We start from the raw sequence: 26,955 nt of genomic DNA on the forward strand, positions 1-26,955 counted from the left end.
CAGAAATATACTGCTTACCGTCACTGTCAGTGTGCTTTTGAATCCTTGAAACATCGTATCTTCACATTATTATCTGCTTGAAGTGATGATACAAATACCATTCTTTATGGTTTGGTAATAACTGCCTTATTTTTCATAGGGACACAGAGCATTATTTATCACTGGCAGTGTTCATGGGGATTAATGATGCATAACTCTGTTGGAGTTGTCTGGCATACAGCACCAGCTGAAGGAATCTGGAAGGTTATCAGAGCAATAAATCCCAAGTTTTTCTCCGTTGTTTGTCACGATGCACTGCAGCAGCCAGTAGTTATGACCGTTCCAGTATGTTCTCGTCCTCTCCCTCTCTCTGTAAGCAGTCAGAAAAATAACACAACTTATTTTTTTAAGCCGCCAGATGATAAGGTGGAATTTGAGCGCACAACCTCAAAGTTCAAAGCGGGCAACAGTTTTCAAATCTCATCCTTATTACTTTGACTCTGCCTGCTTCCAGCTGGATGATTGGGCGTAGATAAGGAGCGCACCAAACACTCTCTACCGCTGATGTTCGTTCTTGGCAATGAGAACGCGAGCACAGTCTGTTCAGTCTTGCATTTTAACTGTTTTGTCAATTGCCGTCATCCACTTGTGTTATGTCTATAAACTGAAAATTAAATTAGGTGTGCAGACTGTTACACGAGTTCAATCTATACCCGCCCAACAGCCACACCAGTATTTCTTTCATCATGGCTTATTTTCTCTGTTTAATTTATTGAATAAATTACCCCTTTAACTTGTCAAGGAGGAGGAAGTCATTCATGCATTGTCCATGATCTAAGCAGAGAGGAAGATTCAGTCTATTAGTGCAATGATAGGGCCTTTACTGCAGTGAGCTCGCTGATTGAATGGCATCCTTCTCAAGGTCAGGCTGGAGCTAAAAGCTATTTTCTGCTTACCTGTGCAGCCAGCCGGCCACAGAATCTGCACACAAACTGCCTCCACACCAATGAGCTTAGTAAGCGGAGAAGCTCATCACTGATATTTCCAGCTGGTAACATGAAGAGAAACCTCTGCGCCTGCAGGAAAGGACACAAAGGCATGAGTAATATGATAAGTGCGATCTCTCTGCAGCACGTAAAGACATTAGGAATTTTGTTTTTAAATCCGCACCGAGGGTCCAATCATATCCTCCCATTGTGTCCTTGGTAAGTAAATCAGTGTTAAATGTGAATCACTTTCGGACTGGGTCACAGGTCAAGCTGGAAGCACAGCTGTTCCGTCAGCTGTTTCAAGGCCTGAATTTCCTTGGCAACACAAGTCTGTAGCTGAGATAATGCAGCACGACCACCATTAGCAGAAACTGTAATCTGCCCGTGTTCAGGGTTTGACTTCATGCATGCCTGAATTACTGCTCCTGGTAATCGAACGTTGGATCTTTTGGGAAACACTGATTTATAGTGTCGGAGAACAACCGTCGTTCCTAAATGATTTCGCTCATCGCTTCATGTTCATGCAGATGATAAATTGTATCACAGAATGCAGTCACAACACTCATTAAAACTCACTTTCTCCCTGCAGCACTGTTTAGAAGTGAATTTTCTGCACTGCCACATTGAATTTATTCAGGCCTGACCTGCTCTAAGCCTCAAACCGGCGCTGTCATTTGGCATAGGTTTAAAAAGAAAAGAAGTCTTTTGGGTAACACGGATCACCCGCACTGTCACTGCATCTGGGGGGGTGAGGGGAGTGCCGCCACCAGCACTGCCGCCGCCTCTGCGAGATCAAAGCCCCGTGCAAATCCGCCATACTTCGTACATGGAAGTTACAGAAGCGGGACCCAGAACCGATTCACCTGTGCAGGGGCCGAGCACAGCTGCACTCCCACCAGCTGGAGCCCACAGACCACAGATAGGATTAGCGGCTTTAGCTGCAAAGGTCCCTCATCATCTCCCCGCCTGAACCTTGTATGGCAACAAACCCCTGCAAACACAAATGCCACTTTATGATCTCTTAATAATACCCCCATCCTCACTTCATGCACACTCAGGCTCGGTAAATCAGCTCATGTTCTTTTATAGCCCCCATTGTCTCTGCAGATAAAAAGGACAACCCGCCAGTCTGGGACTCCCAACCCATGAATGTGGTGTGGAGGTATTTTTTCTCCTTGCTTCCCCCTTCCCCACCACTCCTCAGATAAGTATCACCATGCAGCCATTGTGTAGCTGCTGCCTGGCTTCTGTATCCAAGCTCAGCCCCTCATGCCTGCCAGGTAAACCCGTCTGCCTCTATGTTGCTGCGATAGGGGAGTTTGGCTCTGACTGACTGAAACAACATCACCTTGTTTATCCTGTAAATAATTCACTCCTTCCGGGCAACAGAAAACAAAATCAAGGTTGTGTGTTTAACAAGGGAGGCGAGGAATGAGAGGAGCTAGGAAAAAAAAAATCAGGTGTTTCCTTTTTAGATAAACTTGGCGCCTGGAGACAGCGACACATCCCTGATTCCTATGCAGCGCAAAGATGCTGCAGTGAGATGTGTTAGGTGTGTGTGTGTAGCGTGGAGAGGGGGGGGGGGGTTGTTGTGTGCTCACTGAACTTGCCCTTTGATAGCTCTCTGAAGAGGGTGCAGAGATACTGTTGGGGACATTCTTGTCGCGTTTAACATCAGAACCTATGGAGTGTGTCGGCGCGTCGTCGGGTTTGATGTTTATCTTCGGGGGGCTGTTCCTGGAAGCTGCCCCCCCGCCCTCACCCCCCACCCCTTTTGTGACACACGTATGTGTACATGGACACGTGAGCCACCACTGTTTGTTTGGGTGGTTTTTTTGTTGTCTGGACTCATTCCCCAGGGGTGGTTTTGCTACTACCTAGAAAAGCCAGACTGTTTATTTCCCCGTCACTTGGAGCGTTCCATTTATCTGTTTTAATTCAAGTATAAAAACATGAATTCATAAGGTAACACCAACGATACAAGAAAAACAGAAAACATGTGGAACAAATTCAGACAAACATTCAGTGAGACTTAAGGATGAACTTGGTGGTCGAAAGGTTACAGTCGTCACAATCTCACAAAACATGTTTTTGTCCCTAACTTGCCCATTTTTTGTTTGATCCTAAAGTGTACTGCATTGAATAACGTCTGGCTATTATTCAAAATCATACCTCGGCAACCAAATTGGAGATAATGGCCACACTTTGTAGCCATTGTGTCTTTATCTCACTTTGTAATTTGATGTTGATGTCAAAGCTGTGGGTGCCAGGTTGAAAATGTACATTGTGTACATTTTTAGCTTCTTTGCATTAACTTTCATATTTTAAGTGACGTCTACTACAATGGCTACAGCTCTGTGTTCTGCCAGAGCCAGCTTTATTGGCCAAACACCGTCTTTTAAAGTTTTCACTAATAATATTCGGAGTATATAGGAGTCAGGTGGTAATTCTAAATTTTAATATACCATGACATGGTGGCACATGGCTTTGGTGCTTCTATTAAGCCTTTTCTTCACATACAGAGTGTGTCGGGGGAATGTCACATCTGCAATTGTTCTTTCTGACTTGTAGCACACAGCGGGAGACATGTTCTCACCACTCTGGTTTAGGCTTAAAACCGGAGTATTAGGCTTAAATTTTTCCTTTTTGATAAAGCTTGTAGTTAGGGTCGGATCAAGGGATCCTGAACCCTTCCTTAGTTACACCGCATTAGGCCGTGGCTGCTGGAGGCTTCCTGTGATGCGCTGAGTGTTTTTTCTTCACTTATCCACCACTTTTGAGTTTATTCATTAGTTATTATTTATCCCTGGCTTTCTTCCACCGCATGTTTTTGTCCTGTCTGACTCCGCTAACCTCCAACTGGTCACTGCAGATGGCTGTTCCACCCTGGAGTTTCTTCCTGCTTAGAGGGAGTTTTTCTTTCCCACTGTTGCCAGTCTTGAATTTGATAAAAATTTTTACCCATGTGGAGTTTACATTGAGAAACTGGAAGGTTAAAGATTGCTTATGGAAATTTGTGCTCTGGTGTGCATCTCTGTCAGGTGTTAAGGTTCAAAATTGAGGAAGGAGAGTACAAACCACCCTTGGTCCAGAAGCTCTTGGTCAAACAATGATTTTTAATGAATACACACGTGTGGGAAGACAACTCTGTACGCAGACAGCAATTGATCTTCGACTTACTAAAGCACAAACAATTATTTTATAACATCAGGGCTTGATTTACTGACGCCCCTTCATGCGTCACAGACAGGATATATACATACGTCAATATCAAAACAACCATGACTTTTAACACAGAAGATCATCTTCTATTTTCATGGCCGATTCCTCTGGTTAACCTTTCAGTTCCTCTTTCTTGCCGAGAAGACAAGGACGGTTCCTCTTTTACCGAGACACTTTCGCCGTTACAATCCAGACATGACTAATCTCTCTCTCCTCTAAATAAATCTAACTCATGTGTGTGTGTCACGACCTCACATGCTCTTTCTCAATTCACCTGTTGCACTTCTGACCTTTCACTAGACCAGAGGCTCACTGAGACTATGTGTATGTCTTCTACTAAATAAATGTTTTAACCAAGAACCTCTACTAAAACCTTAATATGAAATGACCTGATATATAAGTGTTTTGTAAGCATGTATTGCAATTCCTTCTATGTTCTAGTTTTCCCTCAGCATGTATCACCTGAACAGTCACGTCAGTGAAGCTTAAGACCTTTAAAGAACCTGAACATCAACTCAAATAAGCACAGATATGCATTGTGTACACAATAGTTATAACTGCATCTGAAATACAAAATTAACATCATCATAAACATCTTAAGGCCATCTTAAAGCTATCTGTTACATTGTTAAAGCAATGATCATACTGCAGATTATACTATTAATGCAATGGTAATAATGATGATTATTTAACAATAGCAGTAAAATAATTTCCCTGCTCCACACTCCCTCTCTCGACCTCTGGAACACCAGAGGTCGCAATACATTGTGTCCTCGCTCAGACAACCTCATGTCATCTAATTGGTCCAGTAATAAACACCCGCTCCCATTCGAGAACACTCCATGTGTAAGCTTAGGTTTTCTCGGTCCCTCTCTGGTGGTCTCGGACCTCCCTGTGGTCGTCGAGATCTTCTGCAAAGGAAACAAAACACCTTTTCCTGCACCTCCCTAACTTATCCTATCTGGGACTCTTTAATCAAAAGCATGATCCTAATTATGCTCTTAACTTATTGACTTGTATTTATATATATTCTTCAACGTTCCTCATCACTTTAAAATTCTTTAAGCGCTGGTTTCACGTCCGTCACAGGCAATACCTAGAAAAGTTCAAGGCTACAGTGCATGTTTGAAACTTTATAGACACTTTATAGACAAAATCATGTTTCTCTTACCTTCTCTTATGTGTGTTGAGTACATATGCAGAATAATAAAAGTATAGTGCAGGAGCAAAGGTATATAATCTGTCCACAGCCCTTCTGTTGCTTGTGATTAAAATAACACACATTCATCGTCTTAGGTGGGAATCAGCATTGAAATTAGTGGTTCTTGGTTAATTATGTAATCTTGTTTTGGCCTCAAGTGTATTTGCATAACAGTAGCTGATGCAAATTGATTTGCATTTGCACTCTATTATAATGCAAAGTATCTAATGAGGAAGCATCTAACAATCCTCATCGTGTTCAGCAGTTTAAAAAATAGCGAATGGAGACTACAGTGCTCCTATGGAGTCATGTCATTACTTTTGCTTTGTGTTTTAATTCCCACTTTCCGTTTGATTGGAAAAGCACAAGCTTGTTCACAAAGTTTTGATTGCTTTGTTCTTAGTCACACCCATTAGTATAGTCATTACTCACTTCTGATTCCCAGGAGGAATCTGTTTTCCAAGTAGTTAAAGTCCCTGTTTAATGGGATTTATTAAGCTGAGGCTCGGCTCTTTTAATCTCTGTTGTTGTTAAATATGTAGTGTCGGAACAATAGGAGATGTATCAACGTCCAAATACTTACAGATTGCACACTACATTTGAGCATCAGTGGAGCATCAGTCATCTGTGTTGTCCTGCAGCCAGATCCTAAAGCCGCATGACAACTGTGAAACATCCATTACAAAAGCAGACTTCAGTGGCGAGCCTCACCACCATGCTGGTGTGTCAGCAAGGGACGAGCGAGGCACTGAACAGAAGACAACTATGATCTGGATATTTGAAGCCGATATTGGGCCGGTTTCCCGTCAGGCTGCATGCTATGCCTTCCCTTTGAGTGTTGATTGCAGACAGGAGAGTGTGGTTGACTGATCTCAAAGGAAATTACTGGAGAGAAGGCTTATCCATGCCTTTGACTGATAATCAGCTCATTATCGTGTTGATCATTTACAGCTCTCCCTCCCGCATTCCCTCTATTCTTTTAGCTGTGTCACTAAAGCAGAGCACAGAGCACAGAGATTTTTAATAGCTTGGCAAGAAGCCTGCTGTGCTGAGGGAGTTAAAACAGCCATGCTAACCCTGGCTAGTCTCCACTTTTTACACAGTACAGGTCCCCACCCCACTTATCAACCCTCTCAGGGAAGAGAAAAAATTAAAGAAAAACAACAACAGCAACAACAACAACATATGCAACCCCAGTGCGAGCAGTGCCCTAGCACCCCAACATGGCTAACTGTGCATGAAATTGAACTGATTGGAGTTATTGACCAGAAGGCTCCAGCCCCTGAGAGAACAGGCAGGAGGGTGGGGGCGCCTTGTGTGTTACCTGATTGAGTGAAAAATCCTCAGCCGGTTGCTTTGATGCCCGGCACTTTACAGCAAAGAGTGATTTAATGGAAGCTGCCAGACCTCATCAATGTCAGCACTCGTGGTAAGGGCCCTCTGCTTCACCAATACTTTATATATAAGCACCTTCCATGTCAGTCGCTGATGGACAGATGCTTACTAGTTGTTTTAACTGCACGGTAAAAAGAAACGCTGATCGGCCTCCGCCTTTAGCTCCAAAAGAGGGGCTTTGGAGTGAGAGGAGGCTGTTATAAGCCACCCTAGCGAGCAGAACCCTCGCCCTCAGCTATTTTAGGCCTCTATAAATAGCCCTATTGAACTTTTGCTGAGGTTGATAAGCCTATAATTAATGTGACCATCATTAGGCACGGTCAAGTTCTTCTCAAGAGGAACTGCTAGTGAGGTGAGGCAAGGAGAATGGGGACTTCTCTGTCCTTGTTTTAAGGATGAACTGAAACAAGTGACAGCCACTCAGCTTCCCCATGATGTGCAGGCACCACTTTGTTGTAAAGCTGCAGGATAACACACAGCGGCGTCTATCAACTCCCTGCAAAAAAAAAAAAAAAGGGGGGGGGGGGGGGGGGGTACTGTGCTGCGACTTCAGTAGATCTGAATTGCATTGGAATTGCATCATTAATAGAGCAGAAATTCTTCCCAGCAACTCCAGGAGAATACATTGACCCCTGAGGGAGACTAGAAACAAGACAATGTTTTTACAGCAGGAATATCTAACTAGAGGTCCCATTACTACTTCATCAATATACAGCAGCGAGTGAGGGAGACGATGGGAGGGGAGAGTTGAACACAAAAAAAGGGGGGCAGGAAAAGAAGGGGGAATGTAATAGCTTATAGTGCTAATGGCAGCCTGAGCACTCAAGTCCCAAACATTCAGCCGTCTCATCTCATCTGGGCTGTGTAATTGCCCTCCTGGAAGCCGCCACGCGAAACGGCTGCTTCTGTAGTGAAGAGTGGCAGCTGCTGGGTGTTGAGGAGCGGGCCTAGGTCAGATCCCCAAATGGGGCTCCTTGCAACCATGAGATGTCATAATTAATAGCTATCTGGGTGCCTGGGGGCCAGTTTTGGGTAGGTTTGGGAGAGTGTATGTCGAGGGGGGGGGATTATTTGGCTAAATGGAAGCCAAATAGAAAGAGACGCCAGACGTATTCTCCACTTAACATAATGTACACTTATCACCGCTTTGCCTGTAGCGAGTGAGCCTGTGCATCATCTTACCGCCTGCGTTTCATGGGTGTTTTTCTCTCTTGTTTGCATTAGGTTTCCCTCCTGTATCGAAACGCACCTAAAGATATGTTGCTTGGGTGCGTCATGGGAACTTATTAATCTTTGGGGACCAGTGTTCTCCCAGTTAAGTAAATATACATGAGCTGCTGCGCGAGATACAAGCTCCCAGCACCTCCACAAAAATCTGTTACTTTAGCTTCCCTCTTTCTTCCCATCTTCCTCCCTCTTTCTCTCTCTCTCGCACAGTCGCTCTCTAACATGCCGCCTGGGGGCAAATCTCACTCTGTCTCATCTGCTGCTTAATTTCACTGGAGCGGCCCTCAGTAATGAAGCGCCTTGATGTACATTTGCCAATTCCTGCCTCTGCCACTGCGATATAATTGGGATGTGACTAAGCATGAATACCCAGCACAGGGTTGGTTGACCTCTCGGCGACCCCGCGGAAAGCGCTTTTGTCATAATGGAGGTATTATCTCACATAATCTGGGAATGGAGAGGGATTGTCTGCAGGGTGCCAGGGATGGAAATGAATTGATATAACTCCCTGCTCCTGCATACCACGGTGAAAGAGGGGATGAAATTTTTTTTTAGCAAGATATTTTTTTTCTCTTGCTCATAATGAAGACATTTTCTGCTTATCTATTGGTGCTTTGTGTTTATTGGAGTAGCAGAGCAGCTTCTGGCAAAAGCATGGGGCGTTTTTTCTTTTTGTTTTTTTAGGAGGGAGTTTTGATGTTATGAAACTAAACAGGATTTGTCTTTTTGTGTGTACGTGTGTGTACGTCAGCCTTCTGCCCGTGTAGGTGCACTGTGTGCTCACGTTAGTGTGTACTTATGTCTGTTAATGACCCTGTAAAATGACAAGCTGAGCTGGCAGTGAGAGTACAGCCGACGGTCAGAGAGAGACAGAGCGAGAGGGAAAGTAGGAGAGTTCAGAGGGAGGTGTGATGAGGGGGGGGCTATGTTCACGAGGTCGGTGGTTGCTGTGATTCACCGTGCTGTCATCAGAGGGACTGAGGCCCCTGAGTGGCCCTCTCTATTCCCACCTGAGAGCTCTGCAAATGGAGGGGCCGCGCTGTCATTATTTACAGCCCGCAGCTCCTAACCTTGGATTCTGCGCTCATCGCGGCGAGGGGAAAATCAGATTGGACTTGACGTGTACCCGAGCCAGTGACCTTGATAAGTGTGAGGTGCCTGCAGCAAGAGGTTAGGGAAGAAGAGCTCGCAGCCGTGCACACGCATGTACACGTTGGTGTGTTTGTGTATTTCGGCCAGGTGGGGAGTTGGAGGCGTGGTTGAATGACAGAACCATGACTCAAGATGACACGTTGGTAGGGCGCACTCACGGACCAAGATGCAGCAGGCATGTGTGACATTATAACTGTTCATTTCCTAAGGCCTAGTCTGGAAAATAAAAGGCGATTATTTATTTTTCTGAAAAAAAACCCCACCACAAAAACCAAAATCAGCTGTTGTGAATTGTTTTGATAGTTGCTCAAAGGTTTAGTGGTGTGACAAAAGACGATGCTAGGGATAGAGTGAGATGGAGGCACATGATCCAATGTGGTCACCCCAATAGGATCAGCGGAAAGAAGAAGATGATGATCCATTGACAGCACACAAAAAGAAATACCTGCTAATTAGTGCGAAGTAAAAAACTAAAAATAATAAAAAAAATTATTGATTTTATTCACAAAAAGTGAAGCACAAACTTTTGGGATAGGCTGTTAGTGCATATTAGTTCCAAAAGTGACAAACACAACTTAGAGGTCAAGATTTAATCAGATTCATAACAGGTGAAATGTAGCCACGCCCCTTGCAATGCTAACTTTAAAGTTGCAGTTTATAAAATCTCGCCATGAGATGTCAGTAGATCCCAGATTGCAGTCAACTGAATTCTATTTTCCTAGCCCTCCCAATTCAAGTGCATAATCCTAGCAACTCTAGCTGTGCATCTGTAGTGAGTGTAGGCCGTAAGTACGCTGTTTACCTCAGCTGTTAATATGTGTCCATGGCTATTTACTCTGGAGGAGGCTGTGAAACTGTGTAATATTTAATTCAATTCAATTTTATTTACACAGCACCAAATCACAACAGTCACCTCAAGGCGCTTTGTATTGTAAGGTAGACCCTACAATAATACATACAGAGAAAAACTCAATCTTATGAGCCCCTATGAGCAAGCACTTTGGCGACAGTGGGAAGGAAAAACTCCCTTTTAACAGGAAGAAACCTCCGGCAGAACCAGGCTCAGGGAGGGGTGGCCAATGTTTGCCTGCTTTAGCTTCTAACATTGTTGGACTCTTCTCTCAAACAAAGTGAGAATGTAGTCAAATAGTTTTTTTTAAGGACACTAGAGCCTAACATTAGCTAACATAACGTTAACTTGTAACCAGCTGTTGTTGTTGATGTGTAGCCAGCTCGTTATCTGGAGACCGGAGGGTCTGATGTCTAATCTGCTAATTACATTTTATTTGGATGCCGGTGTTGCTGTTTCTTCACGTTTTTGTTTCTCTGGCAAAGGAGACCCCTTCTCAGATAACAAAAGATAAGTATGATCTTTCATATCTTGAGGCTGAAGGTGCAGACACAAATTAATATTGACCTCCACAGCATGCTGTGCCTGCAACTTCTCTCTCTCCTTTTGGTGTAAAACACATTTAGGTGGAACGGTGATGTCCATCTCTCCCAACGTCTGTTTATTGGAGAGTTCATTAATTTATTAGAAAAGACATACAACAAATAAGTCAAAAATCAACGTGTATTTATGAGTACAGCTTTCTTTTTGTCTCTTAAAAAGCTTAAAAATTGACTGGCCTTTAATAGAATGCTAACATGGGATTTATGCCATCCCTCGCGTTAGTCATGAAGAGGTAAATTGGCTGTAAACAAGGCAAGAAGTTTTCTTTGTTTCATAAAACAGAGATAGATAGTCAAAAAACTCTATGCCCTGATCAGCTGCGCTTGCAAATTGTCAACCTTAGTCTGGAAACACAGGTGAGCTTTGTGCGATGTAATGAATCTTTTCCTGGATATTTTTATTTTTATTTTTCCTCCTTATTTTTTATTTTCATCTGAACTACTTACCTGGAGACCAGAAGGGTGGGGCATAGGGGGAACGCAAAAAAACAAAAAACAGAGGAGAGCTTCTCTAGACGGTTGATGAAAATGCATTTTTCTTCCCCCACCGAGACGCTGTTTGGTCGTGTGAAATGATTAATTTCACACATATACAGGTCATCCCCAAAAGCAGCAACATCTCATTCACAAGGGGCCCCCGTCAGCAACAAAACAGGAGTCTGCAATAAAACGAGCAAACAGCAGCACGTACTGTACGTCAATAAATCTTTGGAGGTTAAACCTGAGCGCTGTAGAATTTGAGCAGCCCCCACCCCCTTTTCCCTCATCAGGTAAAAGTCACTGAGTACATCAAGACTGTCAGGACCAAAAATTGTCCAGCGAGCAGTTCGGGGAGTGTCCTGCGGTAGCGGCTGCATACTCTGTCACACACTCAGAGTCTGTGTTTGCATAAGAAGGATGAAGCCTTGAATTATGGGGTTTGTGTAAATAAGGAGATGAGACTGTTTTTAGCACACATGGAGGAAGGAGTGCTTGGATGAGAATAGTGCCTCTGTGCGGAGTGGAATTGGTCTTGGGCTGTTTACGACAGCTCGCAGCCCTCATATATCACAAGCAGTATGTTTGCTGTGAAGCTACAGTTTGTGTGCCATCTGCCTTAGCTGAACTTGACCCCTCAAACAGACTTATATTTTGTAAACTGAGCTCTGTGTAACTGTTTTCATTTTCTCCTTCCCAGTGGATGCTCCAGAAGCCCCATAAGGTGGCTACCTTCTTCGGGTGCATCGGGAAAGACCGCTTTGGCGAGATCCTAAAGAAGAAGGCCGAAGAAGCCCATGTCGATGCCCATTACTATGAGCAAAACGAGGAGCCGACTGGTACCTGTGCAGCCTGTATCACGGGAGACAATAGGTTTGCAACCTTTCATTTATCCATGACCAAGGAGTAACCCGTAACCCGGCTTTAAGAGAGTTTTTTTGGTTCATTTTGACTTCCACGGGCAAGCAGTTGACTTCTCGGGGCTAGAAGTCATAACAGGGAATCATAGCTCAGCTCACACATCAAAAGGAAAAGGAACAGCTTGAGCGTGTTTTTCCAGGCCCCCACTCAGTCTCTGCCGTCCCAGTGGGTTGTCATCCATCTATAGGCTGACAGTAGCAATGTGTTAGGGATGCCTGGGCTATCCCAGTTCTCACCTGTCAGCCTTCTGGACTGTAAAAGGGGCTTTAGCCTCTCTGGTGACTCTCACACCAGCATCGTCGGGTCACAGCCTACACACACACACACAGATACACAAATAACACTAACATTAAGGGCTCCAGTTCATGATAGACCAGGTGTGGATCAATAACCACCTCCTTCAAACACTCCCTTCCTTTACAGCCCTTTATCCGCTGCTACTGGAGTTGTCAGTCAGTCAACGCCTGGACCCTGACCGCCCCGGGAGTCAGCCCTGCTGAATGGTCTTAGTGGGATTGTTTGATGTGGGCTCTGACACCTGAAAAGGTCAGGTGCCGTGCTCAGGGAGACGAGCTCTGTAATATTTCTTACAGGTGTTTAACAGACAGCTCAGGAGGCCAGAGGAAAGGTCGCCAGCAGGGCCAGATTGGAAGGGTGATGGCTTTGAAGTACTGGGAGCCAGTGTGTCACAGCCCTAAGGCTTTGATTAGTGCAAGTCTTCAAAGATACAGAAAAAAAACCTGCCTCCTTTACTAAAATCTGACAGTTTGAGTCCCAATCTGTGCAGATGCCCTACGTTGAATAATCACATTTTAGCTATTAAGAAATTTGTTTATTAAAATCTTACAAGTGTAATCAGGGGTTCAATCAGCCAGTCTCTCCAGGAGCTCTTGCATAGTAATTGCTGCAAATTTCTTTATATCAACTTTTCAATGCAGAAAACTGCAATAATTTGTGCAGATATTTAAAATATTTAAATATTTTAGATTGTGTGAAGATCTTGCTGATAATTTTCACGTTTAAAAATTCCCAGTTTGGTGAAAGATGCTGCTAGCCTGTCAGCAGTTATTTTCTGTAGCTTAGTTTTAAGATGACCTTAGCATAACTTAATATATTATTAAGCACTGGCAAGAACCTCTGTAAATTAATTGCTTAGATTCATTACATTATTAATACTTAAAGCCATAGCTTATTTATTTATTTATCCATCTAGATTTCTTTGGTGTGAGTTGCCAGTTTTGGAGATATTGTTGCAGAAATGTCTGGCTTCTCTTGAATGTTGTGGAAGTTAATAATGTAAAAGTAATGCCTATTTTCTCTCTGCCAAACTACACCCAGCAAATATATCACTTTACAAAAGGAATGATTGTTGAAGTGAACAATGATGCGCACTTCTGTGGCTGGAGGGGGTGTAGTTCAGTAGAAGGGAAATTACAAATACACTAAACACATGACGACTAGTTTGTGGATTTATTTTTTATTTTTTGGAGTAATCAGGTCTTTCTAAAAAACAGATGTAAATACGATGAAACAATTTTGTTCAATTTTATTCATTAGAAGGCAGATGTCGCTACAGCTAATATCTTCAAAGCTGGGTGTCTCACAACCAAACAATGGAGATGAATAAATGGCACTACATGCCAGTGGAAAAACTTGAGTATTTTGTTTATGAGGGTGAACCGTTCCTTTGTTGTGTTGCCAGTTTGTTGGAGTGTACACAGCCTGTTCACCACATTCACTGGTTTTCTATAGCATAATTGCTACAGTTTCACAAGGGAAAACAATAGTTTGAGACCGCAGCACGACCAAAAATGCAACAACTGTGTGCAATGAACTTGTGGTCTCTTTGGCTTCGAAATTTTTCTTTCGAAGATGAGGACCAGGTCTGCAACCACTCACAGTCAGCTGCCATCTTCAAAGTGACATTCGTGCGTAAAGATGGGATGAAAAGGCGATACGATGGAATCGGGCTGCTATCGGTTTGCAGCTGACTGGCGTCAAGTTGATAATTATGTGGAATTTCTTTGTGTTAAACTGAAAAGAATCACAAATCTGTTGCTGGTCACATACACAGAAATTCACATTAACTACTTACATTCAGAGCAGAGCCAGAACCTCATCTGAAACAGAAATGCCTTCACAAGCCATGTTGTTGCTGCAGGGCGTTAATTTAACTGCAAAATGACACAGCCACTTGGTAACTCTGCACTTGGGATTTTCAACATAGCATTTCAAAACATACCAGTTTTCTTTAGAAAGCGTAAATTATTTCTGCGTGTACACAATAACAGAATTATTTCAGATAAAACCACTCAGGTCAATATTATTAAACACCTGATCTTTTTATTGAGCCATGGCACAAACCACTGCTGTGCAATCATGTGCTTTAACTTGTAATGCTCAAAGCTTATAAAATCAAGTTGAAACTGAGGGTTATCTTCTAGCTTACACACAGTATAAAAACTTTAGCAATGGTTTGAGCTCTCACTTGAGAAAACATCATGCCAAAAACAAAAGAAACCAGTTCAGACTTTATCTTTAGTTATAGTGTTTCCAAGTGTCAAGAACTGGAGTGAGAAGTATCATCAAGAAATTTCAAAGAAGGCCACACAGTACAGAACAAGCCTGGCAGAAGTAGGAAGCGGAAATTTCAAAGATTCTGGAAAGAAAGCTAGTGAGAGATGTGTCTAAAGACCCCAGAAAAACTGCCGAGACACCATTGAATGACTTGAGGAATGAAGTCAAAGAAAACAATCACTAAAACCCTGCACAAGAGGAACAGCAAGGAAAACTCCACTTCTGCAGCAGAAACACTTTTAAGCCAGAGTAAAGTATAGTAAGCAAGAATATGCACACTGGAAATGTGTCCCTTGATCAGATGAGACAAAACTAGAGCTCTTTGGCCACAGAGATGCTGCTGATGTTTGGAGATAGAGAATGTCCCCAGTAGTGAAACACGGTGGTGGGAGTATTATGCTGTGAGGATGCCTTAGTGTGCCTGGAAATGGGAATCTCGTCAAGGTGGAAGGAATCATGAAGGAAGAAGGATACGGGAAGATTTTAAAAGAAAACCTCAAGCAGTCAGCAGAAAAACAGAGTCTGGGTCATCGCCTTGTTTTCCAACACATCAACGTTGCTCATGGTGAAGAACTACCTCCAGAAGATTAAAGTAAATGTTACCGACTGGCCTTCATAAAGCATCGTCTTGGAATTCTGTAAGGTCCGTGCCAAACTATCATCGGATCTAGAGGAATTTGAGAGATTCACCAAAGGCAGTGAATCTGTCCTCATCTGTAGGAATATAACAAAAAAACAAGCAACTGTCAGCCAGTAGAGTCGAGTCTAGTAATGCAAAGACAGGCGTCTCATAAGAGTTGCGCTTATTGGTGCTGGTTGACAGATTGACTTCAACCTGTTCACAGACTGTATGCGCTTATAAACCAGATGGCAACTATTTGCAAACCTTCACCAATCTGTGTGAGAGCAATTGAAGTCTCTCCAAGTGTTTGGCGACAGGTTTCCTCCAGCTGACCCATACTATTGAAAGTGGTCGCACATTCAATCTCAGCTATTTTCACTCTAGTTTGACTGAGTTATAACAGAAATCGATGCGTGACAGTTATTCCACTTTGATAAAACTAGAAATCATTCCTCTGGATTTCCTAGTTTTCTTTTCTTTCCTTTTTGTTAAATTCCTAATGAGCATTTTAACCTGGAGTGCCTCACTGTGGCATTTCGGCTTGTCCTCTTAAATATGTCACATCATAATGGTTATTTGCTCTGCTCGCGTCCGTTGGACTTTCTCAGTTAACAACACTCGTTTTGTCTGTCACGCTCGTAGCAACCTTTTGAGTCCATTACGGCAGCTCCGGTCAAACACGGTCCCAATTCAGCTGCCATATCGTAGCCTTCATCATCACACGCTGATCAGCTTAGCACACTGTTACTCTTTTCTTTGACACTAACCACGGAGAGCAGCTTTTTTTTTTGCTTTTTTTTTCTCGCCATGTGAGAACAGACCTTCGTGTAGCAACACCCTCCTGTCATATGGTCGCCTAGCAGTTTTCGCCTAAGTAGCTATGATGGTTGCACTCATTTTGATGGCCGCTCATAAAGATACAGCGCACGAGGACTGGCTAATGAGCTGTGTTAAGACAATACCACCTGCTTCACTTTCCAGCTCCCACCACTCACTACTCAAGTGTTCATTTAGTAATCTCCTTCTGTTGTTTTCCCACCCTTGTTATCTATGCAGAACTTTTACAGGTGATAATATGATATGAATAATTTTAGGGTGTCTCTCTTTTGGCTTTGAAAACCCCTCAGCTTGTTTAATCTCCTTTCTTTGGTGTATTTTTTCTTTTTGAGATAGCACCGTTTTTTTAAAGAAAGGAAAAATAAAGAGATCCAGATAGACTTTAATTCACCTTGGCTCAGACATTCTTAGGAACTATTATCATCCTTATATATCACAAAAGAACAAAGGAAAGTCTGAGGCCTGAGTGTTTTTTAAGGATGTTTTTGAGACAAAATTAAGATGGATGATAAGCGAGGCAGAAGATTTATGGGGTCTGTCTCGGCAGGTCCCTTGTTGCTAACCTGGCAGCGGCAAACTGCTACAAAAAGGAAAAACACCTGGACCTGGACAGCAACTGGGAGCTGGTGAAGAAAGCCAAGGTCTATTATATTGCGGTAAGTGAGACCCTCTACATTCAAAATGACTGTTCCCCAACTCCACTGCCAGAGGAGGACAAAATGTTAAGAGGCTTTATTCAGGAAATGCCTCAGCACGCCTTCTGCATTGTCAATATATCCATTCATCCTTTGTCGAGTGAAATGAGCTATGTTACCTATTGAGACAATACAGCTCCATTTTCCCCCTATTTTTTTCCCCAGGTCTTTGTGCGCGAAGCTGCAACATAGTGTGAAATTGTTCTACATGTAATGCATTCATTCATTTCTTTTAACGTGAAGACAGGCCAACAGGTGCTGTGAAAGTGTGAAAATTGATTATGCAAGTTCATTCGGTTTTAGCTCCCAACCCCCCACTCCCACGCAATCTTCTCCTTACAGACAAAACACACGCACAGATTGAGGAGGACAGATGTGCGCTTAGATATTCACACACGCTCGAGCTGCGCCCACTGAGGTAATGTCTTTACTTACAGCTTCTGGAGTGGGATGGCCTGCTATGCTCATGTTTCACTGTTTGGGATTATATTTAATTCCGGCAGATCGACATTTTCTCTGATCTCAAGTCAAGACGATAGCCCTGAAATTGCGCTGCATTCCACGTCTTTAAGCAGTTCATTATCGACATAAATCAGCGTTAGTGCTCAGCATTCAGCATACTCCTTGGCATGTTGTCCCAAGTGATATTCCCAATTCCCCCCACCCACCTCCCCATTGCCCACAAGTCCTCTAAACACGAGTGCATCGCAGTGCAATAATGATGGAGGTTTCATAATTAGCCGCCCAGTCGAAGAAACGAATACCAAACGAAAAATTGTTTATTAGAGGGGAGGAAAAAGAATCTTTCAGTGGTCGTGCCAGAAAGCAGATCAGTCAGTCCATCCTCCAGAGTTTGTGTGGTCTCATTTTTAGCCTCTGCTTCGCATTAGCAAACATGGCACATCCTCTGCAAATTGGCAGTTGGGTTTTGCCCACATCCGACAGCGTAGCGCGCAGGGGAAAAGCTTCCGTGGGATTTGGAAGGGGGGATAGAAGGGCCACAAATGGGTGTTTGTCAGTGCTTGGAATCTAAAACGTGGTGTTCAGCGTCCCTCCTGGGCCTCTTTGTCAAAACAGGGGGATCATTCGCTTTATTAGAGTCCCGTTCGCACTTCTAAAGTACTTAGCCAGATACACTGCCACAGCTATTCCCACTTAATACTGTGTGGCGTGTCTAGACCAGCGTTCACTAAGGCCTCCTCTCTCCATTAACCTTGTCGAGAGCACTCAGATGTATTTACCCAATTTACGGCCAGATTTTACATCTTCTCCCTCTCTCCCGCTCACTGTACCAACCTTTGCTATGCATTAATGTGCTTTGTTGATTTTCATTAAACTACTGCTGTGGTGGTATACGTAGCTTTGTTCGCTCTAATCTGTAAATTTAATTACCGGAAAGCGCACAAGAGCGTGCGCGCGCAAGAGTGTGTGCGTTCGCGTTCTGTTTGCTCGCACATGCCTCTGTGTTTGTCTGAACATGCGTGTTAAAGAGGTGATTGATGAATCCTGGCAGAGGCTCTCAAGGTGCCTGCTACTATGTGGTGTGATTGGATGAAAACAGAATTATTAGAGGGCTCTTGCAGCCAGTCTGGCTCATCCAGCATCAGCAGCGGCAGCGGCGGCGGCGGCAGCAGCAGGGCTGGTGGCAGACACAGAGCAGGGAGGCAGCACTGCCATTTCTCACAAAGAGAGAGAATGTTGAACTCCTGCCAAATGTTTGGTGGCAGGCTGTTGCTAGGAAATCTGGGTCCTTAGGCAAATCATTGCACAAAGACCAATAACAAAAGCATGAGGGGGAAGAAGGAATAGCTAAATGCATTTCAGGCAGAGGAGATCTCTCTTTTTTTTTTTCAATGCCGTCGCTGCTGCAGTGATGTGTGCAGTTATTTCATTCCCCGACGACTGTAAACATCAGAAATGGAGGGTGATGTATTGTAAGAAGGGGCGGATGGGGGGGGTGAGTGACTCTAATTGGAGGGGGTGATGTGTGCATGTGCACACTGGCCCAGTTAGCCTCTTCTCCCTCTCCTTTTTTTTTGCTCCCACTTTCCTTCCATCCCCATCCCTTTACCCCCCTCTTCATCCTCCTCTTTTTCCTTTTTATTCCTCCTTGTGTCCCCCTTCTCTTTTTCTCTAGTCTCTCAAACACACACACACAGATGCTGTTAAACACACACACACACACATTATGCAGCATACCACTAGCTTGTTTTTACCACCGAGGGCTTTGCCCTGTAATTTGATCTCCGCTGCTTGATGCATCCTCCATGATGCCACTTTGAATTAACCTACGTCTCCACAGCTCTCCTTAGCCCTGGATAATAAAATGGCCTCTCCTAACTTCTGCCATTTAAATTCAAGGGGGAAAAAAAACAAAAAGGAAGAAGAAGAAGCTCCACCTCACGGTCATGCACAGTGAAACCAACAGAAACGGGGAAGAGGGGAGACGAACAAGACAATTGACTGTGAAAAGGCCTGTTAATGACTGGGCACAGATGGTCAGAAATAAGCCAAGGATAGACGGAGGAGACGCTTGCCTCTGCCAATTGGCCTCATACGCAAAACTCACCCAATGAGACACAAGCTGCAGAGCTGTTAGGTCACAAACCTAATCACAGCTGCGGATGCTGTTCGTTTGCACCCTGCGCTGGGAGCACAATCCACGTTAGCCTGCAAGAGGTTAGCCACGCCCAAGGAAAATGGCTAGCCCGCCCTTTTTTTTCCCAGTTTTTTTTTTTTTCAAACAGCACAGCAAGTTGAACTATAATGCCTCACACTGTTAACACTGGCACACCACATATAGCATTAATTGGCAGTTGTATTCTTGCCCTCACTGCAGGGGAAAGCTGAGTTCACTGTAGCATAATATGCAAGGAAAAAAAAGGAGAAAGGGAAGGCAAAAGCAGAAAAAAAGCGCAGTACTGGCACCACAAGCTGCACGTCAGCCTGCTTACACCCCAGAGTGGTGCACGCACACACACACATTGTTACTCCGCCCGATCAGCCCCCTTCATTTTGCAGCCAAAAAAGCAAAGGGAAAGGTTTTCCACACACACACACACGTCTAACTGACACCTCATCAGCCAGCCGAAGGGCTGATTAGCACAGAGGTGACTGCGGCTGTGTCTCTGTCCAACTCAGAGGACCACACTGTCCTCACACTGACCTTGAGATCTCCCTCTCTCCTGCTTTTCTACCCTTCTCTCCTTCTTACTCCCCCTCTCGCCACCATTCTTTATCTCCTCCCTTCCTCCATCTCCATCTCCCCTCTCCTTCCTGCCTCTCCTTTTCTGTCTTTTCTCTCTCTTTCCTCCACACTCTGTACTGCACCACTCTGCACTGCCCCTGTCCTTCCACACAGCCAGGGAGGGATCACGAGGCAAAACGCAGGCACTGGAGAGGAAAAAAAGAGGGAGAGGGAGGGAATAGAAGTGGATGGGGAGAAAAAAATCTGGCAGGCTCCCCCTTTGTCTGCAGGCGATCAGTTACAGTCTTGGTTGCCGATGAAATTTAATCCCCACCGCATTTACATGCCAAGTTTGACTTCTGGCAAGCCTTATTAAATAGATTTGTAAATCATTTCATCTTGATTAGAATCTGTTCTCAAGGGATCGAGATTTTTTTTTTAAAAATTTTTGCCTTGCTTGTGTTTTGTTATGTGTACAATCTGTGCCCACTGGTGTTAAATTTTGTGAAAGTCAACCCTCGGCGCTGATATTTTTCGGTGCACGCGAGCGTAAGCGGTAGGTTTTGAAGGGGGGACAAAGAGCAATGGGTGCCAAATCCCGTCTGTCACCAGCCAAGCCACTGTGTCAGCATGTCTCTCATCTCTGGAGGTCATGTCGGTGGCCGAGCTACTGCTATGATGTGTCTCCTCTTTATTAGGCTGACACCACAGTGTCTTTAGCGTGGAACAATGTCATTTCAAATTGCGCCTAATCAGATGGCATTTTGTAATTGGCAGCAAACATCTTATGAATATGAATTCATAATTGTTCAATTACAAGTCGACTGCATCATATTTATTGGCTAATTTATTTTTTTCTCCCGCTGGCCTAGGCCAATTATAGGATTTCAATCTTGAGGCAATCAAGTGATAAGGGTGAGGCGTTTACTGTTTGCTGTCACTATATAATTCTCTTGAATGTTAAACATGCATCTGGGAGGGCTGTATTTGTCAGAAGACTGTGCATGGAGGTGCACCTGCCTAATTGAGTGGTAATGAGCTGTCAGGAGCGCAGGCTTGGTGATTGGCTCCTGGCGGGATGTCCTGTGCCAGTGGGACGTATGGGCTGGCCCGGCCCGGCTGGAGGATCAGCCAGCTCCACGGCGCTGCAGGCCTGAGTGGGCGGAGTGTGGCAAATTAGGGTGAAGAGGGCAGAGACACTGGCTGCTGAGACACTGTGGCTTTTACTGCACTGCGTAATTTATTTAGGTTGTTTACAATTATCCTTGAGACTCGATTCGTTCTTGCCGTGTCAGATTTGGCAGACAGTTTTTAGATGTTTTGGTTAAGTAAAAAAAAGCAGTAGTGCATTAAAAGTAAAAGTTCTCTTGGACTTGGAGCCCTCGTGTATTCATTTTGATTTACAGTGTTTACGGTTAGAACATAAATAATGTGTACCAACATAGACTACTGCATTATATTAAAAATGGAGTCTGAATTCTGAATGTGAGATCTATCCACTGTAAAGTTTCTCTTCAAAATTCCTTCAAGGGAATTAATAAATGCAGCATCCACTCCATGGCTGCTGGTATTTGGTCTCATTTTATGCGTTGTGTGCGTTTAATAGATACAAAAATGAAAGTTCAGTAACCTCTGACAAGGCAGCTCACTTTCTAGCAGTATGATATATTTAATATATTTATTTTGTTTTGTTTGTTTTTATCGGACTTGTAAGTTTTTAGTGCAGTGAAAACTTATTTATAAAGTTATCTGCTTGCTGAAAGCTGTTTTAATATTATATTTTTTATTTATGTGGCTCTAGTACATGTTTAGCTTTCATTTTTTAATTTTCATTTTTAATAATAAATATCAGGTGAAAAAAGGTTTTCATTACAAGTTTGTTTTGTTAAAGAAATGAAAAAAACAAACTTATTCAGGAACATTGCTCGTGTATTGAAACTATTATGTATTTAAAAAGTTATAACCTGTTACAGTAATGTACATGCCACCATGTTCCTGTCAGTCTGAAAGCTCATAATCATTTAAGTAGCGCTAAATAGCTTTATTATCACTTTGGATCAATTTATTGATCTTGAAGGAGAGGTCAGAGGTCATATGGGACATAATATTTCAAAACATATGGCATTTTGCATATGTTGACAATACACATATACACTTGTATAACTCATATGTTTGAGTTTTGAGGCTTTTTGTCAATTTCTTTCCAATAAATCATTAAGTTGACCTTGCAGGTGGATGTAAGCCAAATTCAGAAATATGAAGCCAGTAAAAAACCTTATTTCTATCTAGAGCCCAGCAGATGGCGATTGCTGTGGTGTGCAACGGCTTTCTTACTTAACCTCTCTAAACAGCACACAAATAGTCTATCACAAATTACTATCATGTAATCAGACTGATCTCTTTGACAGTCCTATAATTTGTATTATTGTGTCTGTGTAGATTCTCAGTCATTCAGGTCATGGTAATCTAAGGATCCTGAAAAGAAAAGCGACTGGACGTCTTCAAGAATATTAAAAAAGTCCAGTCGCTTAATATTGCATTACCATTGAATGCAATGCAATGGCTGACCGGTAACCCGGCTCCAGCCCCACACCACAAATATCAGAGGAAGAAAACGGATGGATGGTAGAGAGATAATGTACTTTTATCTCACTAGTGATTGTTCTGTTTGCCCATTTATTCTATATTTACAGTGTAATCTTTGACAAAGGAAATGTGTTGTTGTGCTGAAGGTTTTCAGGATGTCAAGATTTCACCTTGTTTATTACAGAGAGGAAGTTCTCATCGTACGCAGTGGGTTATGTATTGATCTTTATGTATTTATTGTTGTGCACAGATTTCTGTGTGAAGTTTAAAAGGATTTTTTTCATTCCTGTATAGTTGCAGGAACCTTGACTGAGGATTCAGTCAATGCGGAATATTAGTTTGATGCCATTGTTAAATTAGTAAGCTGTGATACTCAGTTAGCTTTACCCAAGCATTGCTTCATAAAACAAAATATAATCAATACATAAATACAAATACCTTTGTTGAATTTATATGTATTCTTAGATTAAAAAATACCAATGGAACAAAGAAAAACTTTGTTTTTAATGTTATATAGTTATTTTGTTAAAAACTTTATTCATTTAATCTCATTGTGACAGTTGCATTGTCTTTAGCTGTCATTCACAGTCCTCCTAACTTCTTCTCTCTGCCGCTGAGGTCAAAATAAAGCTAATTGAAGTAAAAAAAAAAAGTAAAAAACAGAGGTGGTAAAGTCACAAACAAACAAGAAACTCACATTAAATACCTCTGATACCCCTTCACTGATGCATTGAATGCACAGAAATCATCAGTCTGCTATTTGTGACTCGGTGGGATCTGTAAATTAATAATAAAAAATAATAAACGCAATTAAAAATCTATTGTTTTGCACCTGTGGTAAGCTCCCAGGATGCGGTCCATAGTGCTCTAGCAGCATTGCGACTCTCTGCTTCTACACACGTCACCTTGTAAAAACTGTTTTTTCTTCTGCAGTCGGGAAAACACCATGTCCTTTCATCCCAGATTACTCTGCGCATCTGCTCCACCGACAACAAGGCTGTTTTCCTGTGGATGAAATAGTTCGGACTTAATGATATTTCTGCTTCCCATCACCTTGTCCCCTCGCTCCCTAGGCATCAAAGCACCTGCCATGTGTGTGCCTTTTTATTCATGAGACCGAGTTGTAAAACGTGGAATAATGTTTCAGTGCTACACTGGGATGTTGTGGCCATTTGTGTGAGTTCCACGGCTTAATTGAATAGACTGAGTAATTATTTGTCAAGTAATGCTGAGCAGAAAATAAATAGCCACTTTGCGGCTGTGAATTGTGCCTGATGGCCATGTGTTGATACTCTCACCAGGGAGAGTAAAAACCTGCTCTACTGGCTAAGTATCTGATTAAGATTCACATGATGGAACCGCAAACGCTTTAGGATAGCATGTCTCCTGGGCAAAGATAGTGAGTAGAGTTAAGTGTCAGACGGTGTTACATTATCACGCTGGAGAATAAAGCCTTCACTGAGTAAATATTGCTGGAATCGTCTCCTCGCCACAAACCATCTGTAGCACTGAGGTCACTGTGACAGGTTCTGAAAGAGGCCTACAAAGAATCACCACAGATGTGCATCTCTGTTCAGCAGATGTGGGACACTGTTCTCTGAGAATTGTTTCCTTCTGCAAGGTTTTATTTTTCCTTTCATGCTTTAATTTGTTTATGATCTACAATAAGCTAGGGCACAGCTTTGTTCTGTCATTTTATGCTGGATACACAGTGAATTAAAATGACAATAATGACTTTTGAGGCTGATGTACAGTATTTTATAATGAATTTACTGACATTGTATTCCAGAAGGTTTTTTTTTATTATTTCAGATCCTTTAATTCTGTGTGGGATGTAATTGTCCTGTCTCCCTCCCCTTACCTTCAATCCTTCCTGCCTCTGCCGGAGGTTTCTTCCTGTGAAAAGGGAATTCTTCATTTCTACTTTTGCAAATTGCTTGCCCATGGGGGCTCATCTGATTGTTGGGTTTTTTTGCTCTATTACTGCAGGGTCTTTACCTTTATAATACAATACAATTTTAGTGTGTTTGCAAACCAGATCATGTCTGAATCCACAGAGCTGCTGTGTGGAGTTCCTCAGGGCTCCATGCTGGGACCTATTCTGTTTTTAATATACATTTTTCCTTTAGGCCAGACAATGCGGCAGTTTCCTGATGTATCTTATCATCTTTTTGCTGACAACATTCAGCTCTACTACTCATTTAAACCTTCTAGCTGAAGTTCATAGTTCTCTGCTCTGATTGACTTAATCATACATTAAACATTCAATAATGGTTGAACAACATTTGCTTACAGCTAAACCCAGACAAAACTGAAACTTTGATTATTGTACCGGACAGTGCAATGTCTGATATTAAACAGCAAGTGGGTGATTTAGGTTACTCACAGAAGCATAACCTTAGAAATCTAGGTATTATTTTTGATGAAGCTTTTTCTTTAGAGGGAATTTTAAATCAAATAGTAAGAACATGCTTTTTTTTTTTCACTTGAAGAACATTTCAAAACTTATATCTATCATGTCAACAAATGACCTTGAGATGATAATCCATGCTTTTATCTCTACAAGACTCAGCTACTGTACTAGTCTGTTTACTTATCTAAACAAGTAAGGGCTAGCTCATCTACAGGTTGTTCAAAACTCTGCAGCGGGACTACTGACCCGTTTAAAAAAAGGTAGCTCATATGACCAGTCAGATTTAGGTTCCATTTTAAAATTTTAGTTTTAACCTTTAGAGCATTACAGGGACAGGCTTCTCCCTATATTGCTGATTTGATTCATATACATACCTCTTCTCATAACCTGAGGTCATCGAATCGAAACCTTTTAGTGGTCCCCCTACTTGTTTCAGAACTCGAGGGGACCGATCTTTCCAAGCTGACTCGGTGGAGACCTTCAAAAAGAGTTCAGAATCCTAAAACAGCAATACATAAATTCCTCAGTGATTTAGATGCAAAAGGACATGGGAACTTAATACAACCAGCTTGGCTACCAGTTGAGTTGAGAGTCCAACTGCAAAGAGCTGGATCACAGATGAGTTGGCCATCAGCACAGACTGTTTAAGATTGATTGCAACTTGTCGGTAATCTGTCTCCGCTTAGGTATTAGGCAGCAGTTATTTGCACATCTTCGCCAGTCTGTTTGACAGTGATTGCAGCCAGTCCAAAGCGATTGCACAGGTATCCCAGGGTTGAGGGTGTTGCATGCTCAACTTCTAGGCAGCAGATGGTGTATTCGTCTCTGACAGCCACAAAATTCAGTGCAATCTCTGGGCAACCACCGAGGAGGCTGTAGTAATATTTTTACTGAGTTATCATGAGAAAAGGTAATTTATATTCTCTAATTATTAGTTATAAGTAACAAGCATTGGCTAGAAGTCGTTTTATTTTGACTGTCTAATGGTCTGAATCCTTGAGAATGTAACTTGGTAAATAATTAACCCATATAGAGTGCTTCAAAAGAATGTGGCAGATGGAGTTCTGTTCTGCTCGTTTTGTTGTTGCAGTGTAATGTGACGTACAGTGAAATTAGAGTTGTAAGCTGCTTTTAGTAGTTGCTGTCTCATCTGAAACATTAGTTCATAAATCAGGCCTGAAAGCAAATGATCCATTCATGTGTTGATGATGCATTCTTGAATTTTTTTAATGGTAAGATTCTTTCCTAAGTTAGTGGCTGATCTCAGTCCAATATCTGCTGCATTGTGAAGCCAACCTAATTTTTTTTAAGTAATAATATGTAGCAGTGATTTCTTTGAGTCTCTGCTTTTAAGTCGTACATAAGCGAAACTCCCAAAATGTAAGTGCTTTTTCTCAAGCGGTTTATCTTTTCTGTCTTCATAAGGATTAATCAAACAACATGAAATGTACTAATTAGTCAACTTTACACAATCTCTTAGTGGGAATTCTTTACTTTAGGACCCTTTAAGCTAAGCTTACTGCCGAAGCAACAAGATGGTATCAAGTAAATGTCAAAAAGTATCCCTTGAGTTACTTTGACGTGATCTGTTTTTATTAGTCTTTCAGGTAGGAAGGTACAGAAAGTCAGAACTAATTCAAAATCAAACCGCAAAGGCAAAACTGCAATTCAATACTTTCCTCAAATCGTTCAGATTTTGTCATCGCCCTGTTTTTACTTTCTGAAATTGGAAAAAAAAGTGTACTTGTCTAATCAGTCACTTAATTGCTTCAGAATTAATACAAACGTCTTTTTCCCCCGGGTTGCCGTCAGCATGCCTGAGGTCAGCACACGCAGTGTGAAAGTGTTGATCTTTCATACATGGTCCCACTCAGACATAGGCTACTACTCTGACCTTATCTATTGTTTCTCAAGTGTATATTGTAAGCAGCTTTGGAGGCTTTAAAGAGACTTAGCCGGCAGGGCTGCCGTTGCTCTGTTGGAACATTTGGACCTCTGGCAAGTGTCAGATTTTCAGCAGCAC

At 42.6% G+C, this 26,955-nt stretch overlaps 1 protein-coding gene across 3 annotated transcripts in view; it reads left to right on the forward strand.

Moving 5' to 3' along the window:
* adkb (adenosine kinase b) overlaps positions 1-26,955 on the forward strand; it is a 131,769-nt gene that overhangs the window by 37,524 nt on the left and 67,290 nt on the right. For all 3 annotated transcript variants that reach the window (XM_080873506.1, XM_080873504.1, XM_080873505.1), the window contains 2 exons: positions 11,795-11,967; positions 16,599-16,707. In XM_080873506.1, the coding sequence (XP_080729632.1) occupies positions 11,795-11,967; positions 16,599-16,707 (282 nt within the window). The remainder of the gene's footprint in view (positions 1-11,794; positions 11,968-16,598; positions 16,708-26,955) is intronic.

This window comes from Rhamphochromis sp. 'chilingali', assembly GCF_963969265.1.
Source record: "Rhamphochromis sp. 'chilingali' genome assembly, chromosome: 22".
NCBI lineage: Eukaryota > Metazoa > Chordata > Actinopteri > Cichliformes > Cichlidae > Rhamphochromis > Rhamphochromis sp. 'chilingali'.